At 38.2% G+C, this 19,906-nt stretch overlaps 1 protein-coding gene across 1 annotated transcript; it reads left to right on the top strand.

Moving 5' to 3' along the window:
* The first annotated feature begins 627 nt into the window (after window positions 1-627).
* Window positions 628-16,934, top strand: gnb5b (guanine nucleotide binding protein (G protein), beta 5b). Its single transcript, XM_030722851.1, has 13 exons — window positions 628-760; window positions 1,638-1,787; window positions 5,482-5,593; window positions 6,996-7,132; window positions 7,294-7,335; window positions 8,218-8,294; window positions 8,404-8,536; window positions 11,699-11,842; window positions 12,020-12,111; window positions 12,639-12,687; window positions 14,695-14,791; window positions 15,086-15,252; window positions 16,370-16,934. The coding sequence occupies exons 2-13, from the start codon at window positions 1,662-1,664 to the stop codon at window positions 16,379-16,381; spliced, it is 1,188 nt and encodes a 395-aa protein (XP_030578711.1). The 5' UTR covers window positions 628-760; window positions 1,638-1,661; the 3' UTR covers window positions 16,382-16,934.
* The last annotated feature ends 2,972 nt before the right edge of the window (window positions 16,935-19,906 follow it).

The following is a 19,906-nucleotide window of genomic DNA, read 5'->3' as shown; positions in this document are numbered from 1 at the left end:
CTTTGAGATGATCTTTGCTATATGGTGTGTTACCCTGCTGAAAGCAGTTATCAGAAAATGGGCACCTGTGGTCCTAATGAGATAGCACAATCAGCAATAAATAGGCTGTGGCATTTACATGATGGCCAGCTGGTACTCAGGGGCTCAAAGTATGCCAAGAAAATATCCTTCAAACCATTACATCACAACCAGTCTGAACAGTTGATACAGGGCAGGATGGGTCCATGCTTTCAGGTTCTTTACACCAAATCCTGAGCATCACAGGAGAAGACCCATCAGAGCAAGGCAAAGCAGTCTGACATTCCTCTCTGACCTCTGGCATCAACAAGGCATTTTCACCCAGAGAACTGCCGCTCACTGGATATTTTCTCTTTTTTTGGACCGTTCTTTGTAAACCCTCTGTAAATCAGGTTGCGCTGAAACTGATAAATTGGCACCATTTAATCCAAATGTTACAAATTTGTCTTTGATGTTGATGTTACAACTGGAAGTGATTCATAAGACTTTCAAAAATAGATAACCCCAGTGCATTATTTACTTATTTAACAGTAAAAGTAACCTCCCAGGCCTTACAGGTAATGCTGCAGGAGTGCATAAAGCATGGAGGTAAAAGCAGAGCAGAGTCGCAGCTTAAATGCTTCACTAAGAAGCTTACCGTTCCTTCTCTGTCCCTCACTGACAATCCTCTTCACTGGAAAACCTCTACTTAGATCTCAAGGGACAGGTACCTGCTCTGCAGAGGAAGAAAGTATTTTGTGAGGTAAGATTTATTGTTATTTACTAATATGGCAGCTATCTGTGGAAATTAACTGGAAGCTAATGTTTTAGATGTTAAGGACTCTACAGTTTAGTTAAAATCAGCAAAGAATTTAGATACTGTCAAGTATTTTAAAGTTATGCCAATGATCAAGACATTTAGTACAAAATATCTTAATAACTAATTAAACAAAGTGATCAGTAATTCAATATGTGAAAATATTGCATTCTGGAGCCCCCATAAATGACAGTGAAGGCTTCAAATGAAGAGTGAGTTTATTACTTATGACAGATTTGTGTGTAAACTTACAATCATTAGATTTCTCTGTAAATCTAATCTCACAATCTGTTCTATAAATAGATCATTTACATTGTTTGTAATTTCATATTATCATGGAAAGCCAATAAAATGTAATGATAAATAATTTCAGTCTCTCCATAAAAAATATGTACACGCTAAATCAGGCATTTTGCCAATTGTAATTAAACAAAATGAAGGAAACTGATTATATTTAAGTTATATTAGTCTCTATAACTGCATAATTAGAAAAGTTACCATATATGTAGGGAAGTGATAAAAGGTTGATCTGTAATTTGTTTAGCGCAAATTTGGAAGTTCTTTATCATGCACTGCTTTGAACTCTGTGTTGCTGGATGTGTGTGGATCCCAGAATAGCTGCTCTCTTCAGAGGAGGCTCAGGCTGGGGTAGATTACCAGCTGCTTATCTGCTGTACAGCTCCACACACACAAACACAAAACAAGCCAAGAGGTCAGAGCAGTGACATCAGAAGAGCCGCAACAAAATAAAGAGAAAATTCTCCGATCTGTAATCCTGATGATTAAAGTCATATTTATGTGTGTGTTTTTTGGGTTTCTGCAGGTGTGCTGGTGATCCTCTGCAGCCATGTGTGACCAGACGTTCATAGCTGCCACTTTTGGCCCCTGCGACAGCTGCAGTCAACAGAGTCCGCTGATGAACATCTACATTCAGAATGAGCCCATCAACTACTGCTCCTTCTGTGTGGAAATGGTAACGTCCTCCTTTTATTTTCATCACTACACCTTCCCCCAATTCCATTATGTTAATGAATGTCAGGGTTAATGACTGTAATGAGTTTACACTGCTTTTCAACTTCATTTCAACAGAGAGTGCATCACTTATGATTGTTGTAGCAGTCTCAAATTATTCATTATGAATGCATAGCAAATGTTGGTCTAATATACCTAAGGAGTAAGTTGTTTAAGAAAAAAAAATCAATATTTTCTAACACAAGGTTATTGTTTTTGGAGAAAACGACCTCTTCAGGGCTGGCAAATAGTCTGAAAAATAATCTGCCGAGTCTACTAAATTCATTAAGTTGAATATAATTCAGGACCATGGATGTCATGTGTGGCCCTCTGGGGAAAAGTTCACGGTCCCTGATTTAAAAGCTTTTTACTTGAGCAGTGACTAGCTAACAGCATTCAAATGACGGGGTGAGGCTGAGACATCTGTTTCTGCAATATTGCTAAAAAAAAAAAAAAAAAAAATGACCAGAGTATCCCTAACTCAACAGTAGTGATAGACAAAGTGATATTATGGGCGGTTTGATATAATCAGCAGTGCTGCAGGATGTTTTTGTTCCTCTCACTGATGCTTGCTGCCTGGAGCATCACTAACCTAAACTAAAGCCAGATCTCTTGCTACTCCTCTTTAAATATAAAACAAGTGAGTCAACTATTAGCTGTATTTAGGGTACATATCAACATTGTTGAACTCATTTTTACTTGCTTGGCAAGAGCTTTTTTAGCAGGTTTTAAGAATATAAGCATCTTTATTACTTTCCATTTATTCACTTTATACAGATAAATAACACCGCTCACAGTTTTGGCAAGTAGAAACCTGGCTAGCTCACCTGGCCATGCCCCTATTGGCTTACTTTCATGCTGTGATAAAAATGGTATTATTCCAATATGTGTGTTAATGTTAATATAATAATAAAGCTGTACTCACAGATGAGTGTGAACTAATTATTTGCACTTGTTTGTTTTTTCTTGCTGTTTGTTTTGTTTTGTTTATATATTTTTGCCTGTGGCTTCAGGCTCACAAACACTGATTGGCTGGCTTGTTGCAGGGGTATTACACAAATGTTGGTCTCAGGACAAAAACCACTTGGTAGAATCAGGACGTGCTTCTGCGTGTGAGGGACATCTCTAGTTTGATGACACTCACAATTTGTGCAGCATCTGTTGAACTAATGACCCATCGCTCATCAGCACCTTTTGACATGTACACACACACACACACACACACACACACACACACACACACACACACACACACACACACACACACACAGGAAGTGGCTCTCAGCTCACTTGACACCAGCGTCTCCTGTGATCATCTCCAAACAAGGACTGGAACACATCCGACACATATTTTACATAATATTAACATATCTGCTTGAATTAAATTAACTCTGTAACAAAGGATCAAACCTCCTACTTTGATGCCATTTAGGTTTGATCTGATGATTATATTTAATTCCATCTGAATGAGCAATTTAGGAAAAGTGAGTCAATCATAATTAAATATAGTTACATTGGGCATTCATAGTGAATTTTATTTGATATTCATTTGCAGAAAAGGGCGTGCGCACACACACACACACACACATGACAGGGTATCAAAACTACAGTGTGTTTAGACATGCTGTATCATCACCTGCTAACGAATTAATCAAGCTTTATGTGTGGGAGCACTATGGGTTTAAAGTGCTTACTTAAATAAGTGAAAACACTATGATTAAATTCTTTTAAGTAGCTGCACACAATCATCATCAAATCCCACTGAATATTAGAAGAACGTATTGTAAACTCCGATATTTAAATACTTCCAAAAATAACTAAAACTATGAACAGAATGTGAAGAAACAGCTGCTCTGAGTTTATGCGATAGAAATGTATATATTGTTTTTAAGAGATACTGAGTGAAGTTAAACAAGGGCTGGGCTGCACTTTTATGTAGTACTAATTGGTACCAAAAGCTGGTGCAGGAAATAATCAGGCCAATAATTAAGTGCCCATTCTTAGTCACCTTTGTATTTAAAGGTAGCCTGAAAGGCATGGCCTCTGGAAGAAGTATGGGATACAGGTAAAAAGAACTGTTAAAACCATGAGGGGTGATTGGAAGCAACTAGCAGCAACGTGGCTGTCAGAGAGGGCAAAAGCAGGCAGTGACATTCAGCAACTTCGAGCAACAACAGGTGAAATAACCACTGGTGAAGCTAAGTGGGCGTGCTTTATCTTTTTACTTCAAAGCGAGCAAGTGAAGCAACCATCAATACGAGAGAAGGATACCACTGAGTCATGTGACTGGGTGGTAAATACATTATAGGGTTACCTAGGCAACTGGAGCCTGGAATCTCCAGTATTGGCAACGGGATGCAAGAAGAGCAAATCACTTCCAGCACATAGAAGTGTAGTAGCTGTTAAAAGTTACTCACTGTTGTGTAACTGTTGATATTTAATTTCCTTATATGTAACTGTTTTACTCTGTTCTTTGTGTGACTGTGAACAATTTCTTTGTCTGAACACAGAATACTATAAATGAAAATGCATAAGCAGTGACCCTTTGCATTGCCTTAAGGCAAGCTGAGCAGTCCTGATTTATGCAGCCTGCATCTATGTTTAAGCAAACCCGGATTCACTCTGTCAGACTGTAGCCATCCTATGTGCATGAGAAGCATGTTTTGAGTATTGAATGACTTCTTTGTCCATGGCCACTCATTTGCCAACTGTCTTACATTCAGTGATTGTGCTGTTCCCTCTGCAGAGGTTTCAATAAATAATATAAAGACAAAAAAAAAAAAAAAAAAGGATTTTTTTTTTTTAAATATTCTGGTGGATATTAATTTTATATAGATTTACAATAGTTAATTCTATTCTCAGGAGTATATAGAATATACCTTATATTTTTTATATTTTAATGTCATCATTATGAACAGCATGGACTTTGGTACATCCGGTAAACATATCTCAACAGACCCACCCTGTGGGGAAGGTTTCAATAAACTTTGCAGAAGGTAATTACAAAATCCATCCTGGAAACTTCTACAGGCATTTATTCAGGAGGTTATTTTGAAGGATTGCCTAAATTAACTTATGAGGATTGTCTTAATTAACTAATGAACACATTCCTGCAGTCACTGAGACATAAAAACTGCATGTGTAGAATTAACAGTCAAATCTGATGAAAACTGTTTAAAAATCTAGCAGACTTTACCCCCAAATAAGGTTTTAAACTCCCGTTTTTCCCCCTTTTGTACAATGTCCCATAAACTGGGGCTTATTTGAGTGCCATCTCTCTCTCATAATGCCTCTGAGAAGAAGAATAAATCATTAAATATATTAATATGTTCTTATATTAAAATTTCTCATTTTAAATAAGAAAATGTGTTTTAAAGCAGCTCTAATACCATAACTGGACTGTGGGAATAAGACAAAGGTGGTGCTTGAAGAGCCCACAGTGAATAGTCAGGAAGCAGAGGGGGAGTGGGGCGGGCGCGCGGCTGAGCGGAGTAGCGGAGTGCAGCACGCGCAGCAGCATCCCTGTCGCTCTCGAGGACTATTTAAACAAACCTCTAACCGCCAACCAACCGTTTCTCCAAATCCCCCCTTGTGTCCTGCTCCCTTCCTCCTTCTGCTCTCCTCTGTTCCCTGCTGTTGTTGTTTTCCTCTCGAAGATGGCTTGTCAGGGGCTCCAGAAAGGGGAAACCCTGGAGTCACTGAAGAGGGAGAGCGAGACTCTGAAGAAGAAGCTGGAGGAGGAGCGAAACAAGCTCAACGACGTGGAGTGTAAGTGACAAAAATTAAACAAACAGCAAAACAAGCTTCAGGCGCTCTGCAGAGCTTTCTATTTTTTTCCCCCTTTTTTTCTTTTTCTTTTCTTTTTTTTTTAATGAAACATACTGTTATTTACTTAGAACATGCAGCTGGCAGCTGTTTGACTTGGCTTTGAAAAAATTTGCATGGTGTGGCAAAGGAGATGTTTTGGCAGGGGGATATTGGAGGCAGTTTCCAGGATTTTTTTTTTTTCATTGTTGTTATTTTAATAGAGGGGCAAAGGATAGCGCCCAAAAACAAAGCAGGGGGCCAAAAGGAATTCCGAATTTTTTATCAGAAATTAATAAGATGTAGAAATTGGTGTAGAAAACACTGGAAACGATTTGCCTTTATACATATATGTGAAAAGTGGCACCTCAAAGAGTTTAAGCATAATTTTGTAGTGAATGACTGTTTATATCTAGTAATATTACAAAAATGAAGCATTCAAACATACCTGAAGCCCTCAATGAGCTGAAACAGTAAATTTACATTACTGGATCATGATTCTTGAGTTATAAATGTTTATTTCACTTTAATGTTGCAGCTGGAACTGATTTTTATTACTTACATACTGCTGCGCAGCTTTATCCATAATACTCATATTTCAGGGTGTCTCTGTGGCGCTCACATGCAGACAGTACTGCAAATGTCGCTTTAGCGTGATGCCCACCAGCCCTGTTATTTACAGGCAGCGCTAGCAGTGAGCTGATAACAAGCATTCAGGAACTACAAAAACATTACACAACAGCAGCTTTGGACTGGCTGTTATTAAAGTCAGGTTTACTAGATATTTTTATAAGTGCATCGACTATTGACAATGATATTGACTGGCAAAGCGAGTGTATCGGATCATTAATAACAGGCTAATGTACATTTAGGTGATTTGTGGCATAGATTAGCAATTGAAAAATATTTATCTCTCTATTTCTCTCTTGTTTTCTCTGTATTATTGTAGCGTCTTTACTCACAAAGCGCCTTGAGGCGACTGTTTGTTGTGATTTGGTGCTATATAAATAAAATTGAATTGAATTGAATTGAATTATCTGACACAACTAAATCAAACCTATATATTTTGTATATATTTGTCCTCTATAATGCACCAGCTACTGTTTATATTACCGTGCACTGCAGACTTGAAAATCATGCATCCATTTTTGTAATGCACTCTCCAAAAACCCTCCTTATGTGTTTTTTTTTTAGTTACTTCTTCCTGGTAAATTGTGTGTGTGTGTGTGTGTGTGTGTGTGTGTGTGTGTGTGTGTGTGTGTGTGTGTGTGTGCGCGTGTGTGTGTGTGTGTGTGTGTACGTGTGTGTGTGTGTGTGTGTGTACGTGTGTGTGTGTGTGTGTGTGTGTGTGTGTGTGGTACGCCAGTGCACCAGGTGGCTGAGAAGGTTGAGGCATTGAGTGCTCTCTCCATGAAGACCAGACGTGTGCTGAAGGGTCACGGGAACAAGGTGCTGTGTATGGACTGGTGCAAAGACAAACGTCGCATGGTCAGCTCATCACAGGTACACACCTGCTGTCTCTCTCTCTCTCACACACACACACACACACACACACACACACACACACACACACACACACACACATTGTACAATACAGCAATGTTTATATTATACTGTAATATTTGTTGTTGTTTTTATTAAAACACATCATGTCTCTATACTAGGATGGAAAAGTGATTGTCTGGGATGCATTCACCCTTAATAAGGTGAGTAAAGTGTTCTATGGTAGGTAGGTAAGATATGCTAGGTCCTCTCAACTCTGATTTTAACCAGCATTTTCTACGTGGTCAACAACATTGACAAAATGTGATCAATTTGGCCAGATGAGGGTCAGGAGCATCAGTTTGTGAGTTCGATTGTAGTCTTAAAGCAACAGTTCAATCCATGATCAAATTTATTTATTTTTCAGTCAATATTACAAAAACCAGCTGAGTTGTGTGTTACTTACATTTATAGTACGATTATTACTATTATATTATGTTTTCTGTCTCAATCCTGCTTTATAACTCAATACTTTTTCTCAACTTAAAAACAGATTAATACTGTGTCCCTGTCCCGAAGAAGGAAAAAATGTGTCTTTAGGGAAGATAAACAAATGGGCCTCCTCTTCCCGGTAGCCCCATATAACCTCACCCACTTGTCCACTCTGTTATATAAGGCTGAGTGTTTCCTTTGAATGCTCAGATGCACATTTTCATTACCATATGTGCTGGTGTTGAGGAGGTGAGTGGGTCATCTAATATTCTCAGAGAGAGAAAGAAAGAGGACTTCACATGAGCACATGGAAATATACCTTAAAATATTATCTATCCATCTGTCCCTTGTAATCACTCTATGTATGTGTGTACACTTAAATGACAGCCAGGATTCATCCTGTTTTAACTGGTGTGCCTCTTGATGGAGCAGGCAAAAGCACACAGAACATAATCCCCATTAATACACACCGCATCCAGATTAAACTGCAGCTGTGTGCAAGCTATCTGCCTGTTTGTGTGTGAAAAGAAGGTTAAAAAATATATTTTCTCAACCATAATAAATATTTTGTCTCTCTGCGTATGTGTGTTTATGTTGTTCTCTGTTTCTTACAGGAGCATGGGGTGCCCCTGCCGTGCACGTGGGTGCTGGCGTGTGCTTATGCTCCCTCGGGCTGTGCTATAGCATGTGGGTAGGTGCAAATATCTTTGTGTTTGTTTAATCATAAATGGTTATTGGTAAATACTCTGTGACCCTAACTAGTGTGAAACACATTACTGAACATTTGTCTCCTCCAAAAGTGGGCTGGATAACAAGTGCTCAGTGGTCCCACTGTCTCTGGACAAAAATGAGAACTTGGCTGCAAAGAAGAAGTCGGTTGCCATGCACACCAACTACGTATCAGGCTGCACCTTCACCAGCTCTGACATGCAGGTGAGCAACACACTAGCTGGTGAAGCTTGGAGAGGACTTGGTCCTCCTGGCCCAATCCAGGCTTCTCAATGGGCCAATAGCTGTCCATGGTAACATATTTAGTGCAACAAGGGAGAAATTTTTTTGAGTTTGAGCCATAATAGCAGAATAAGCCTTTCTAATACTGACAAATACAGCTGGTGTCAATAAAAAAGTAAACCTCACTTCACTAATACTTAAAAAGAATTTTTAAAAATGCAAGAAAAAAAAACAAAAAACTACTAACCAACTGAAGAGACAGATTACAAAAACTAGCATATCTTAAAGACCTCATAGTAACATTATCCTGACAGAGCACTTTTCCTCTCAGACTGCAGGCTTACGGATCATTCCTAGAGTTTCTAAAAGTAGAATGGGAAGCAGTCTTCAGCTATCAAGCTGCTCGCCGTATGAAGATTTCCCTTCCACCACCATCCCTCCTCCATCACATCTAATCAAGCTAGCCACTGTTTCTAGGAATAGTAGAAGTTATCTTCTTCATTTTTCATTTAAATACTGGCTTCCATGTGTTGAAAGTTAGGGGTATTTTCCTTTAATTTATTTATATTTTAAACATATATTTCAAATTGTGTATCCTCCAACAGGAAATACAGGTAGGAGGGGAACTGAATCAAAAAGAGAACATGAAGGAGACAACCTGAGATATTTGGTGTTAATAATTTACTTCACTCTGGCCCTCAGTGAGGCAGAGGAACACAGTGAGGTGGGAGATAAGATGAGGGCAGGGGAGGAGAGGAGAAAGGAGATGGATGGCAGGGATAAGGAGGGGCCAGAAAGAGACAAGGGGGTATGATCCTCTCTCATGGGTTTATTAATAGATACTGAGTGGCTTTTATCTAAGAAAGAGTGGAGCATGGTGGCCTGAGGGAGAACATTTAACACAAAAATACACACATGCATGTTGTCTTCTTGTCTGTCTTTTTTCTCTCTTCAACACACTGTCACGCATTCCAATCTTTACATTTTTGTTATGGTCTTTTTACTGCAGCAGTAGATGAGAGATTCAGTTGAGCAGCTTTTAAATCCCTTAAAGTCAAGATTACATACTTTGTATAGTGTGTGTGTGTGTGTGTGTGTGTGTGTGTGTGTGTGTGTGTGTGTGTGTGTGTGTGTGTGTGTGTGTGTGTGTGTGTGTGTGAGAGAGAGAGAGAGCTCTGGAGCTGATGCACTTTAACATACCTGCTCTTGTGATGTGGTTTCACTGAGTAATAATGAACCCACCATGGAAATTTTAAGGTCAGGCAGGTGGTAAGTAAAATCAGACTAATGCAAAGGTTCTCCGTCAGATTGCTGAGGTTTTCGTCTGTGTGTGTGAGTAATTATAGCTTACTGATAATTACATTCATGCTGAAACTGGAGCTACCTCTCAGTGTAGGCAGGATGTGTGCTGTGTTTTGTGCCTGGGGTCATCCAACGGGAGCTCTCTAATCCACCAGCTGGCAGGGACCTCTGATGTCTGCATGTGTCTCTAAGTGCCCATAATCTGTTTTGATAGAGGATTTGTTGACATTTTGTCTGCTTCTTTGTATATACATACATAGCGAGAGCTTCTGTGACAGCAGGGATGTGCACTCTTCTTCCTCATGTTGCATAAGAACTTGCCTAATAAAGAGGAAAGGTTCCCATTTTAGTTAAGATTTCCTGGCAAACTAATTAACAGCCCTCCCAAAACTTATTCCAGTTTTCTATTAAAGAAATATAAGAAATAAAACAAGCCAAACTACTTAACTTTTTAAAGTGCTTTATTCTACTAAAATTGCACATTAAATAGGAACACAGTGTCTACTTTATTCTTGTCTGTTTCATTTCTCTGTAATTTTATAAAATTGAGAAATGAAACCAAAGCCAGCAACCAAAACCATTTTCAGACAAGAGGAAAAAATGCAAAAAAATATAACCACTAATCATATGTCCTGTGTGGGTGTTTGCACCAAAGAATTGTTCAGTTCTCTAGACTTAATCGAGCAGTCATGTGAAAAGATGAATTACATGTTTCACTCTGGATCAATAAAGTATTCTGATGATTCAGTAGCTTGTAGAACCACCTTTAGCAGAAAACAAACTGAAGTGATCATTTTCTGTATAACCTCATCCATCGGTCTTTCTTATCGTGTGGAGTAATTTTTGTTCACTCTTCTTCACAGTGTTGCTTCAGTTCATTGAGGTTTTGAGTATTCGTTAAGGTCCAGCCACAGCATCTGAATCAGACTGAGGTCTGGACTTTTAACTGGGCCATTGCAACACCTTGATTCTTTTCTTTTTCAGCCATTGTGTTGCGATTTGTTGGTGTGTTTGGGATCATTGTCCTTTTGCATGACCCATTTTGGTCCAAGCTTTAGCTGTCAGACAGATGGTCTCACATTTGACATTTAAGTCCAATCAATGTGGGCTTTCCAAACTGCTTTAGTATTTCTAAGCTTGGTGACTTCAGATTCTCATCTCTGCTGTTTGTGGATGATGTGGTCCTGTTGGCTTCATCAGTTGGTGGTCTCCAGCTCACATTGGAGCATTTTGCAGTCGGGTTTGAGGCAGCAGGTATGAGAATTCGCACCTCTAGATCTGAGGCCTTGGTTCTCATCCAGAAAAGGGTGGCGTGCCTACTCCGGGTCAGGGACAAGTTGCTGCCACAAATGGAGGAGTTTAAATATCTTGGGGTCTTGTTCATGTGTGAGGAAAGAGGGGAGTGGGAGATTGACAGACAGCTGTGGGTTGCAGCTGCAGTGATGTGGATGCTGTACAGGTCAGTCATGGTGAAGAGAGAGCTGAGTATAAAAATGAAGCTGTTGATTTACCGGTCAATCTGCGTCCCTACCCTCATAGGATTGATTGATGGATGTATGCAGTTTGTACTTGTTCCTTTTTTCATTTTAGCATATCTCTCATAGCTAAAAGGAAACAGTATAGGTATGACGGACACAATGTGAGCAATTAAAAAAAGTATTCCTGCATAAAATATATAATGTGTCATTTTAATTGCTAAAATAGCTTGGTTGTTTAAGGGTTAAGAGAACAGTCTGAGTGTTAAAATGTTGTAAAATATAAATAACCTACTCATGTTCAATACCTTTAAGTGCGTGCCCTTGCTCTTATATTTATGTGTGTGGTCACATTTTTGTCTCCTAGATCCTGACCTCCAGTGGCGACGGCACATGTGCATTGTGGGATGTGGAGAGTGGGCAGCTGCTGCAGAGTTTTCACGGTCACACAGCTGATGTCCTGTCCCTAGACCTCGCCCCATCTGAGACTGGAAACACTTTTGTCTCTGGGGTGAGAGAGAGCGAGAGAGGGAAGTAGTCTGTGAGATTCATGTGGTTGTGGGGAAACCCTGTAATTCACTTCTTTGGATTTAGTTTTCATTGAGCTATGATGAAGAAACTGGAATTTTACTGGAGAGCCACAGTATTTTCTTTTTGTGTGTGTGTGTTTGTGTGTGTTTATTATCAGGGCTGTGATATGAAGGCCAATGTGTGGGACATGCGCTCTGGACAGAACATCCAATCTTTTGAAAACCACGAGTCTGACATCAACTGTGTGAAGTGGGTCCAGCTCTTAAGTGCACCACATTTTGCTTATTTCACATTGAAACAAACTAAAAATGGATAATTTCTTTGACAGAGATTAAAACTGTAGCCAAAGGGGAGTCAATTGAATAAATTCTACCCCAGATAATCTCAATCCATGTAGAACAAAGGCACATATATTCGCACATTTCCCAGACATCAGTGAAGACAGCTGCTGCCTTTTAATGTTTTTTTGAATGTTTATCCATTGAGGAAAAAAAAAGCTGTAGTGCCTTTGATGTAAATTAGATGGTGATGGTATGAGTCTGTCTGAAAGTTAAACCAAATTGTTTTGATTTATTTTTGATGTATGTTTATGCTCTCTCATTTTTTTTTTTGCATATTTTTGTAGATATTTACTGAGTGTGTCAAAAAAAAAGGAGAGTACTGATAAACCAACACATTTTACATTTAGAAGATTAGTTTGTCTTCAGTAGTTCAGACTCTGAGCTCTGTGATCCAGTTCAAGCAGCAAAATTCTGCTTTTGTCCATTTGTATCCAGGTACTACCCCAGTGGAGATGCATTTGCATCTGCTTCTGATGATGCTACGGTGAGTCATGTCACGTGACCTGCTCATCTGTTTGTTTTGATGGGTCTGCTGCTCATGTCCATATGTGCCATCAGTGATACGACCTGGAGATGTAATATTGATTTACTGTGCTCGCTCTGAAATCTCTTTGAAACATTATTTAGTATTGGGGTGAACTCTGTGATTCATTTTTTCTTATTGAGACATTTATAACAAGAATATTAGTTTTATTTATTAAAAGCATTTATGTGGATTCATTCTTTCTCCTGACAATACTTTCTTTAACGATGTAATGCATTTTGGGTCAACTTGAAAGAAAGGCAGATATGAAATGTAAAATTGAGATCAGAGGTCAAATGTGACATGAGATTTGGATGCAAACCATAACCAGTATCCTTTACTTAAATGATGCCAATACAAACAAAGGCAGTAGAATTTTAAGCATAATTTTACTGTAGCACTTTCTATATGTTGACAGTGCACACTGCACTTGTAAGAATTAAGCCTTATAACTTAGAAACAATCGTTTCCTTAGTAGCTTATAAGGCTTTTTGTCAAATTTTGAACATTAAATTATTCAGGTGACCTTGAAGACTGTGGTGGATGTAAGACAGATTTTAATGGATTGTTAACATGACCCCACGTTACACCCTTACAGAATTTTCTCAGAATTAATTAAACACTTTTCAAGCTATCACGTTTCCTGACAGAATGACATACACTCCTGCAAAGGCTACCAAAAAACATAATCTCCATGATGGAGGTAATGAAGATAAGGTTAAGAGCTAAAATTAAAATTAAAATAGAGGTTAAAAAAAAAACAAACAGAAAAATGTAAAATGCAAAATGTCAGTACATAAAAATCAATGAGACTAAAAGCAATAAAAACATTGAGATGTTGCTGACAGCACAAAAATATTATATTTTAGGTCGTTTTTAATTGCATTTTATCAACCTTTTAACAAGTATAATAATAGCTTTATTAATCTTAATAAGGCATGTTTTAGCTACAAAAAAATAGGTAACTTTTAAAGTGCACGGTGATCATGAGTGTTTTACAATCCAACAATAAATGTGTTTATGATTTTATTTTTATCAGGACTTATTTAGTCTTATTAAGATATAAAATCCTTATGACCCATTTCCAAAGACTTATTGAAAGGACTTTAATATAAAGCCTTATTATAATCAGTAAAATCTTAATATCATTTCTAAAACAAAAAAGAAGCCTGAGAGACTTTACGTTTGTGGAAGAAAGTAGGACTGGATCTGATCTGTGGTTCAAAGTTTATATCTGATTCAAACTGTGCTATCACATTTTTGCCAATAGGTTTTACATTAGCAGACAGGGGGCCAAGACAAAGGGAAAAACGCAATAGTAGGAGAAATTTTCCTTCAGCGCTTTTCTGGCAGAAAGGCCTTTAAGCAGAAAGGATTTGAGAAATCAGGTGAAATAATAATAAAGTGCAACAAGGTCAGTGTCAGGAGCAGACTGTGCTGGATTAATGGATCCATTTTTCCCCTGGGAGACTGTGGTTATTGTCTCCAAACAATAATCATTCTTGAGGCTATTTTTTAGACTTAGCTGATTTATTTTTTTTTTATTTCCTTTTGTTCAGTTTTCAGTTGCATTTTAAAGTAGTTTTGGCAACAAAGGGCCCATGGGATAAAGGAGACCCTTTTACAAATGTTAGATATGTGTTAAACTTTTATTTTTTGGCAAAAGTCCCTGGTCTTCATGTGTGAAAAATTACTAATGGTTGTCTTGTCTGCAGACAAGCATCATTAATTTGTCACTCGTTTCACGCTTAGGTTAAGTTTTGATTATTTGTAATGTGACTGGTCACATTAATAATAGTGTTGCAGGAACAACGCCAACATGGGTGATTTAGCTCTAAAAGCAACCTCAGCCTTGTTGCTGTGATTTATTCTGATAATCTGCACTGTAGGCCATTCACATATTGGAATAACCACTGTGTGTTGTGTTTTTTATATCCGTGTGGTTGTATGTTTCCTGGTTTTCCTCAGTGTCGTTTCTACGACTTGAGAGCTGACCGTGAAGTCGCCGTCTACCAGAAGGACAGCATCATATTTGGCGCTTCCACTTGTGACTTCTCTCTGAGCGGTGAGAAGTTGATTGAGCACTTTTTGAACTGCTTCAAGAATGGGTTCAGTACATTTTGGCTTGAGAAAGTGTTAAATGCCACACTTTGGTTCTCTGTTCTGTCTTAAATGTACACTTAAAACTTAATTGTACAGTATTTAATATAAACAAAATAATGGTCAGTGCTTTAATAAATATTTGACCATCATTAAGAATTTCACCAGATACTTTGTGAGTGTCTGCTTCCCCTTTTTCCAAAACTTACCATTTCCTCTTTATATCTTTGCCCACTCCTTCTCCTTTCTCTTCCCCCAGGCCGCCTGCTCTTTGCTGGTTATAATGACTACACTATCAATGTGTGGGATGTTCTGAAGGGAACTCGTGCTTCTATCTTGTTTGGTCATGAGAACCGTGTTAGCAGAGTGAGAGTGTCACCTGATGGCACAGCACTTGCTTCAGCTTCCTGGGATAGCACCTTACGGGTGAGCAGGAGTTTCCCTCAATGGGACAAAATTACAATTTTTGTTTTATTTTGTCTTTTTTTTTTCTGTGTCAGTCAAGTTCGAGTGAACAAACCATGAACAGCCTTGTCAAAGCCAAAGACTTGTAAAATGGACACAGTTGCTGCTGATTTGTCAGCTGCACATCCATGATGTGGAGCTCCCATTCAACCACATCCTAAAGGTGCTCTGTTTGATTTGAGCTTTGTGACATGTGATGTTATCCAGCTGGAAGCAGTTCTCAGGAAATGGGTTGGTTATAAAGGGATGGACATGGTCAGCAACAATACTCAGGTGGTGTTTAAACATTGTTCAGTGTGCCAGAAAAAATATCCCCCACACCATTACACCACCCAGCAGCCTTTGATACAAGACAGGATAGATTCATGCTTATGCCAAATTCTGATGTAACCATCTGAATGTTGCAGCTGAAATCGAGTCTCATCAGACCGGCAACGTTTTTCCAGTTTTCTGTTGTCCAATTTTGGTGAGCCTGAGCGAATCTTAGGCTCAGTTTCCTGTTCTTAGTTAACAGAAGTGGTTCCCAGTGTGATGTTCTGCTGCTGTAGCCCATCTGCTTCAAGGAATGCCCATCTGCATTCAGGGATGCTCTTCTGCATAACTTGATTTAAACAAGTTGTTATTTAAGTTACTGTTGCCTTCCTATCAGCTCAAAGCATTCTGGTTATTCTTCTCTGACCTCTGGTATCAACAAGGCATTTTCTCCCAGAGAACTGCCCCTCACTGGATATTTTCTCGTTTTCAGACCATTCTCTGTAAATCCTAGAGATGGTTATGCAGGAAAATCCCTGTAGACCAGCAGTTTCTGAAATACTCAGAAGAGCCCGTCTGGTACCAGCAACCATGCCAGGTTATCTTTCTACCCCATTCTGATGCTTGGTTTGAACTTCAGCAGGTCATCTTACCTACATGCCCAAATGCATTGATATGCTGCCATGTAATTGGCTAATCGAACATTTGTGTTAATGAGCAGTTGAATGGGTGTGCTTAACAAAGTGGCTGGTGGATGCATTTTGTAAACATAATCATAGAGATTGCCTGTATAATTTTTTCACTCTGTACTCCTATTTTTATGCAGATTTGGGCCTAGAGTCTTGATCATGGCTGTTTCCAACAAAGGTAATGGTATTAGGTGGCCAACATTGACACGGCCCCACCTGAAATATCAACACTGCATCAGGTGTGTGTTAAAGAAGCCTTCAGTCTGACAAACTCTCAGATGTCTCTGAATGAAAATATTTAATATCTATAGAGTGGACATTCATTTAAGCAGAAGTTTGTATTCCCAGTCTTTATTATTGTTAGTCTGATGACTGATGCTGTATAATTATGTGTTATTTTTTAATAGTCTATAAAATATGTATTTCTGTAAAGAGCCAAAATAACCTTTAGAAATCATCTGCATGATTAAACTTCCATGTAAACCTGCAGCCAATATCACTGATTGTCATGTAAATAATGTCCAGCATCACTTTTCTTAAGAAGCTGTAGGTGCACAATGCTTTTAAATATACAGTGTGTATTATTGCTATTTTCCTGGAATTTTGTTATAGTTGATGTCATGATTAAGCATAGAAAGGCAGATGTAAATGTAACCTCAGTTTTCTTATTTTAAAATAAATAATTTATTGTGGGAAAAATAACGATTTTCAGTATTTTAATGTGTTTTGCAGTATGTAGGCTACAATCACTTCTACCCTGGCCTCTGACACACGGTATACTCTATATCATTTTAATGCACTCGTGTCTAACCGCACTCAGAAGATTCATATGCAGGCGGAGCTGCATAAAAGAAATGCCAAAACATATAAAGCTGACTTGATATGGCTTAACAAAACATACAGCAGCATGTAAAACATTTAGTAAATCCTCTCATTTTAACTGATCGGATCTCACAGTCTGCATTCAACTTCAGCCTCCGAGCTCTCAGGATGACCTAGATTCAGTCCCAGCGGCTGAAATTTGCATTTCTCCTGTTCTGTGAAGAGGAGAGACGTAAATAGGCACAGATCTGACAAATCTTTCATTACAAGCTTGTAATTGGCTAAATCAGCGAAGCATTTAAACCCCTGAGTCTGATGTTGGAAGAGTTAATAGGGAAATGAGAGGGAGTAGTACTCTGTTAGAATGGATGGTTCCACTTACTGACACGGGGGGGGGTTACACTGTATCCCAGAAGAAACAGGACGGTCTGGCAATGAGAAGCTCAGTAACAGTATAGTTTTGTTGTTGCTTACTTGCTTTTTGTTTGTTTTGTTTTTTAAGGAATGAATAGTTTAAGAACAGTCCACTGAGAGATGGCGTTATCGTGCCAGATATTACACTCACATTTTGAATGTCAGGGCAGGATTTTGTTTGACTCCTCAAACCGTGACGGACCATGCCAGTCATTTTTCATGTTCTATCACATTTACTACTACTCAAAAATCAGTTTGTTTTCTTAGTTTTTTCCCACATGCCAGACATTTTGTGGTTGTCTGAAACAGAATCCAGCACAGTCAACGTTGTCTGCTTTAATTTTCTGCACCGCTTGGCTCTGCAGAGGATATGGGACTACATAAAAAAGATTGCAGACTTGACATTTTTGTGACTAAGGTGACCAGATCCTAACAAACTAATTGTGCAGCAAAGAGTATGTTAGAGTGGGTCAAAGCAGGACATTACTAATGCTGACAGGGAATTTGAAAGTTTAATATAGCGCTAAATCTTATAAATGTAGTTAAAGAGTTTTATATAATGATTTTTATTTTGTTTCATGTCATACAGTAAAGTTTTTCAAAGAAAACAGCAAAAACAGAAAATGTTCATAATAAATAAATAGCAGGACAGATTTAAATTAAATGTAAAGAACACAAATTACTGACTGAAATGGTGAAGGCTGAAGCTTTAGCTTATTACACGTATCCTTTTTATATAGAATAATCTAAAATGCAACATTTGTATAACCAGATTTGACCAAACAAATACCAAAGAAATAATAAAGAAATACACAGAAGACCAAAACAAATGTTAATCGTCGTGTTGGTTACTTTAAATTTAAGTTACAGGTTTGGCATTGAAATGTGAAAAACATATTTAATTTGAATTCAATATTCCCCAGTGCCTTGCTAATTAAAAACAATGAGCACATATAGAAGTTTTATTTATGGTCTTATATGACAGTCTCACTTTTCAAACTGGTGTCATTTTTGTCTGGTAGTTATCTTTGGTTTTCATTAGAGAAGCATCTATAGATCAATACATCTCTTTTTGAGTCACGTTTCTCATGAGACTCACATGCACTGACTTTTGTAAATTAGAGCTGCACTGGTTCAATATGAGGGGCAGGGGGGGAACAGATGAAAAATGAGGTGTAGTATACATAAAGCGGGACGCTTGATGACCCTAGTTGTTAGTGAGAAGTCAAAATATAGTAGGTGATATTTTCATGCACCATGGAGACAAAGGGTTATAACGATGGTTCTCTTTATGGTAGGAATACAGGAAGAGTGTGAAAAGGTCAACAATGACACAAATTATGACACAAAGTGTACATAATTTGTGGAAAAAAGAACAAACACAAAAAAGCACTTACCTGTTACTTTACGTAGGTAGGAGTGCACCTGCGATAACCTTTGAATAACATTTAGTTACAGTGGCATTTTATTCCCCTAGATGACGTATATATTCACAAATTGCCAAAAGTATTATAAAATCAATAATTTACTAGATTAGCCTGACATTACTGTGTACATAAAGGTATGTTATACCTGTTGTTATCAGTCATTTATCCCATATAGTGATATGCCCCTTGAGAGTTTACCCAAAATCCACTTTCTGATGTTTTCTCCAGTGAATGATCAGAAAACTGTTAAGACATCCAGGGCACCAGTGCCTGCTTTACTTCCTCTGTCATAAACATCAAATTGGTGCATGTTTGCTGTTGAAATGATGATGCTTAAAGTTAGTGAAAGAAAAATAATAATTCTGAACAAAAAAAAAAGACAAACAGATATTGGTGTTAGACTGCAACACTCGGAGTGGCTGTAAAATTAATTTGGTTGAGCTTAAATGTGTTTTTCAGCCCTGTGGATCTGATCTCCTGTGCTCGTCAGGAGGGCTCAATGCTGGAAAATATAAACTATATTAAAAAGCACAAAATTTTGACCCACTCCTTCAAGGGCATGTATCCATTAATGTTTTCATAGTATGAAGGTAAAAATTTGAATGGCTTCAATAGAATAATAAAACAAAAAGCAGATTCTAGGGTCGTCAGGTGGGAAACACTGATTTTTTTTTTTCATGGTATGACCTTATACTGATTGGCTAGTCTGTGACCTGAAAGCATTATTGATCTCTTTCTTACATGTCTCAGGATTTTCAAAACAGTGGTCAAAGATCAGCCATCTCTACATCCACATCATCACTTTACATATCTCACAGAATCATGAACTGTGTACCACAAGGGCACTAAGTCCAATATTCACATGTGAGTGCAGCACATGAGGTTTGTTTTTTTGTCTGTAGGAAGTGCAGCATCCAACTCTGATTAGGTGATATTTAATTCAGCTCAATTCAATTTTATTTATATAGCATCAAATCACAACAATAATCGCCTCAAGGTGCTTATAGGAAT

This window comes from Archocentrus centrarchus, chromosome 3 (genome assembly GCF_007364275.1).
Source record: "Archocentrus centrarchus isolate MPI-CPG fArcCen1 chromosome 3, fArcCen1, whole genome shotgun sequence".
Taxonomy (NCBI): Eukaryota; Metazoa; Chordata; class Actinopteri; order Cichliformes; family Cichlidae; genus Archocentrus; species Archocentrus centrarchus.
Note: the sequence above shows the minus strand (reverse complement) of the source record. Positions and strands in the feature narration are given on the sequence as shown.

Coding starts and splice junctions, on each gene's coding strand:
- gnb5b (XM_030722851.1), top strand. CDS start 1,662: ATGTGTGACCAGACGTTCATAGCTGCCACTTTTGGCCCCTGCGACAGC. Junction 8,537..11,698: donor TCACCAGCTCTGACATGCAG/GTGAGCAACACA, acceptor TTTGTCTCCTAG/ATCCTGACCTCCAGTGGCGA. Junction 12,112..12,638: donor TCTGACATCAACTGTGTGAA/GTGGGTCCAGCT, acceptor ATTTGTATCCAG/GTACTACCCCAGTGGAGATG.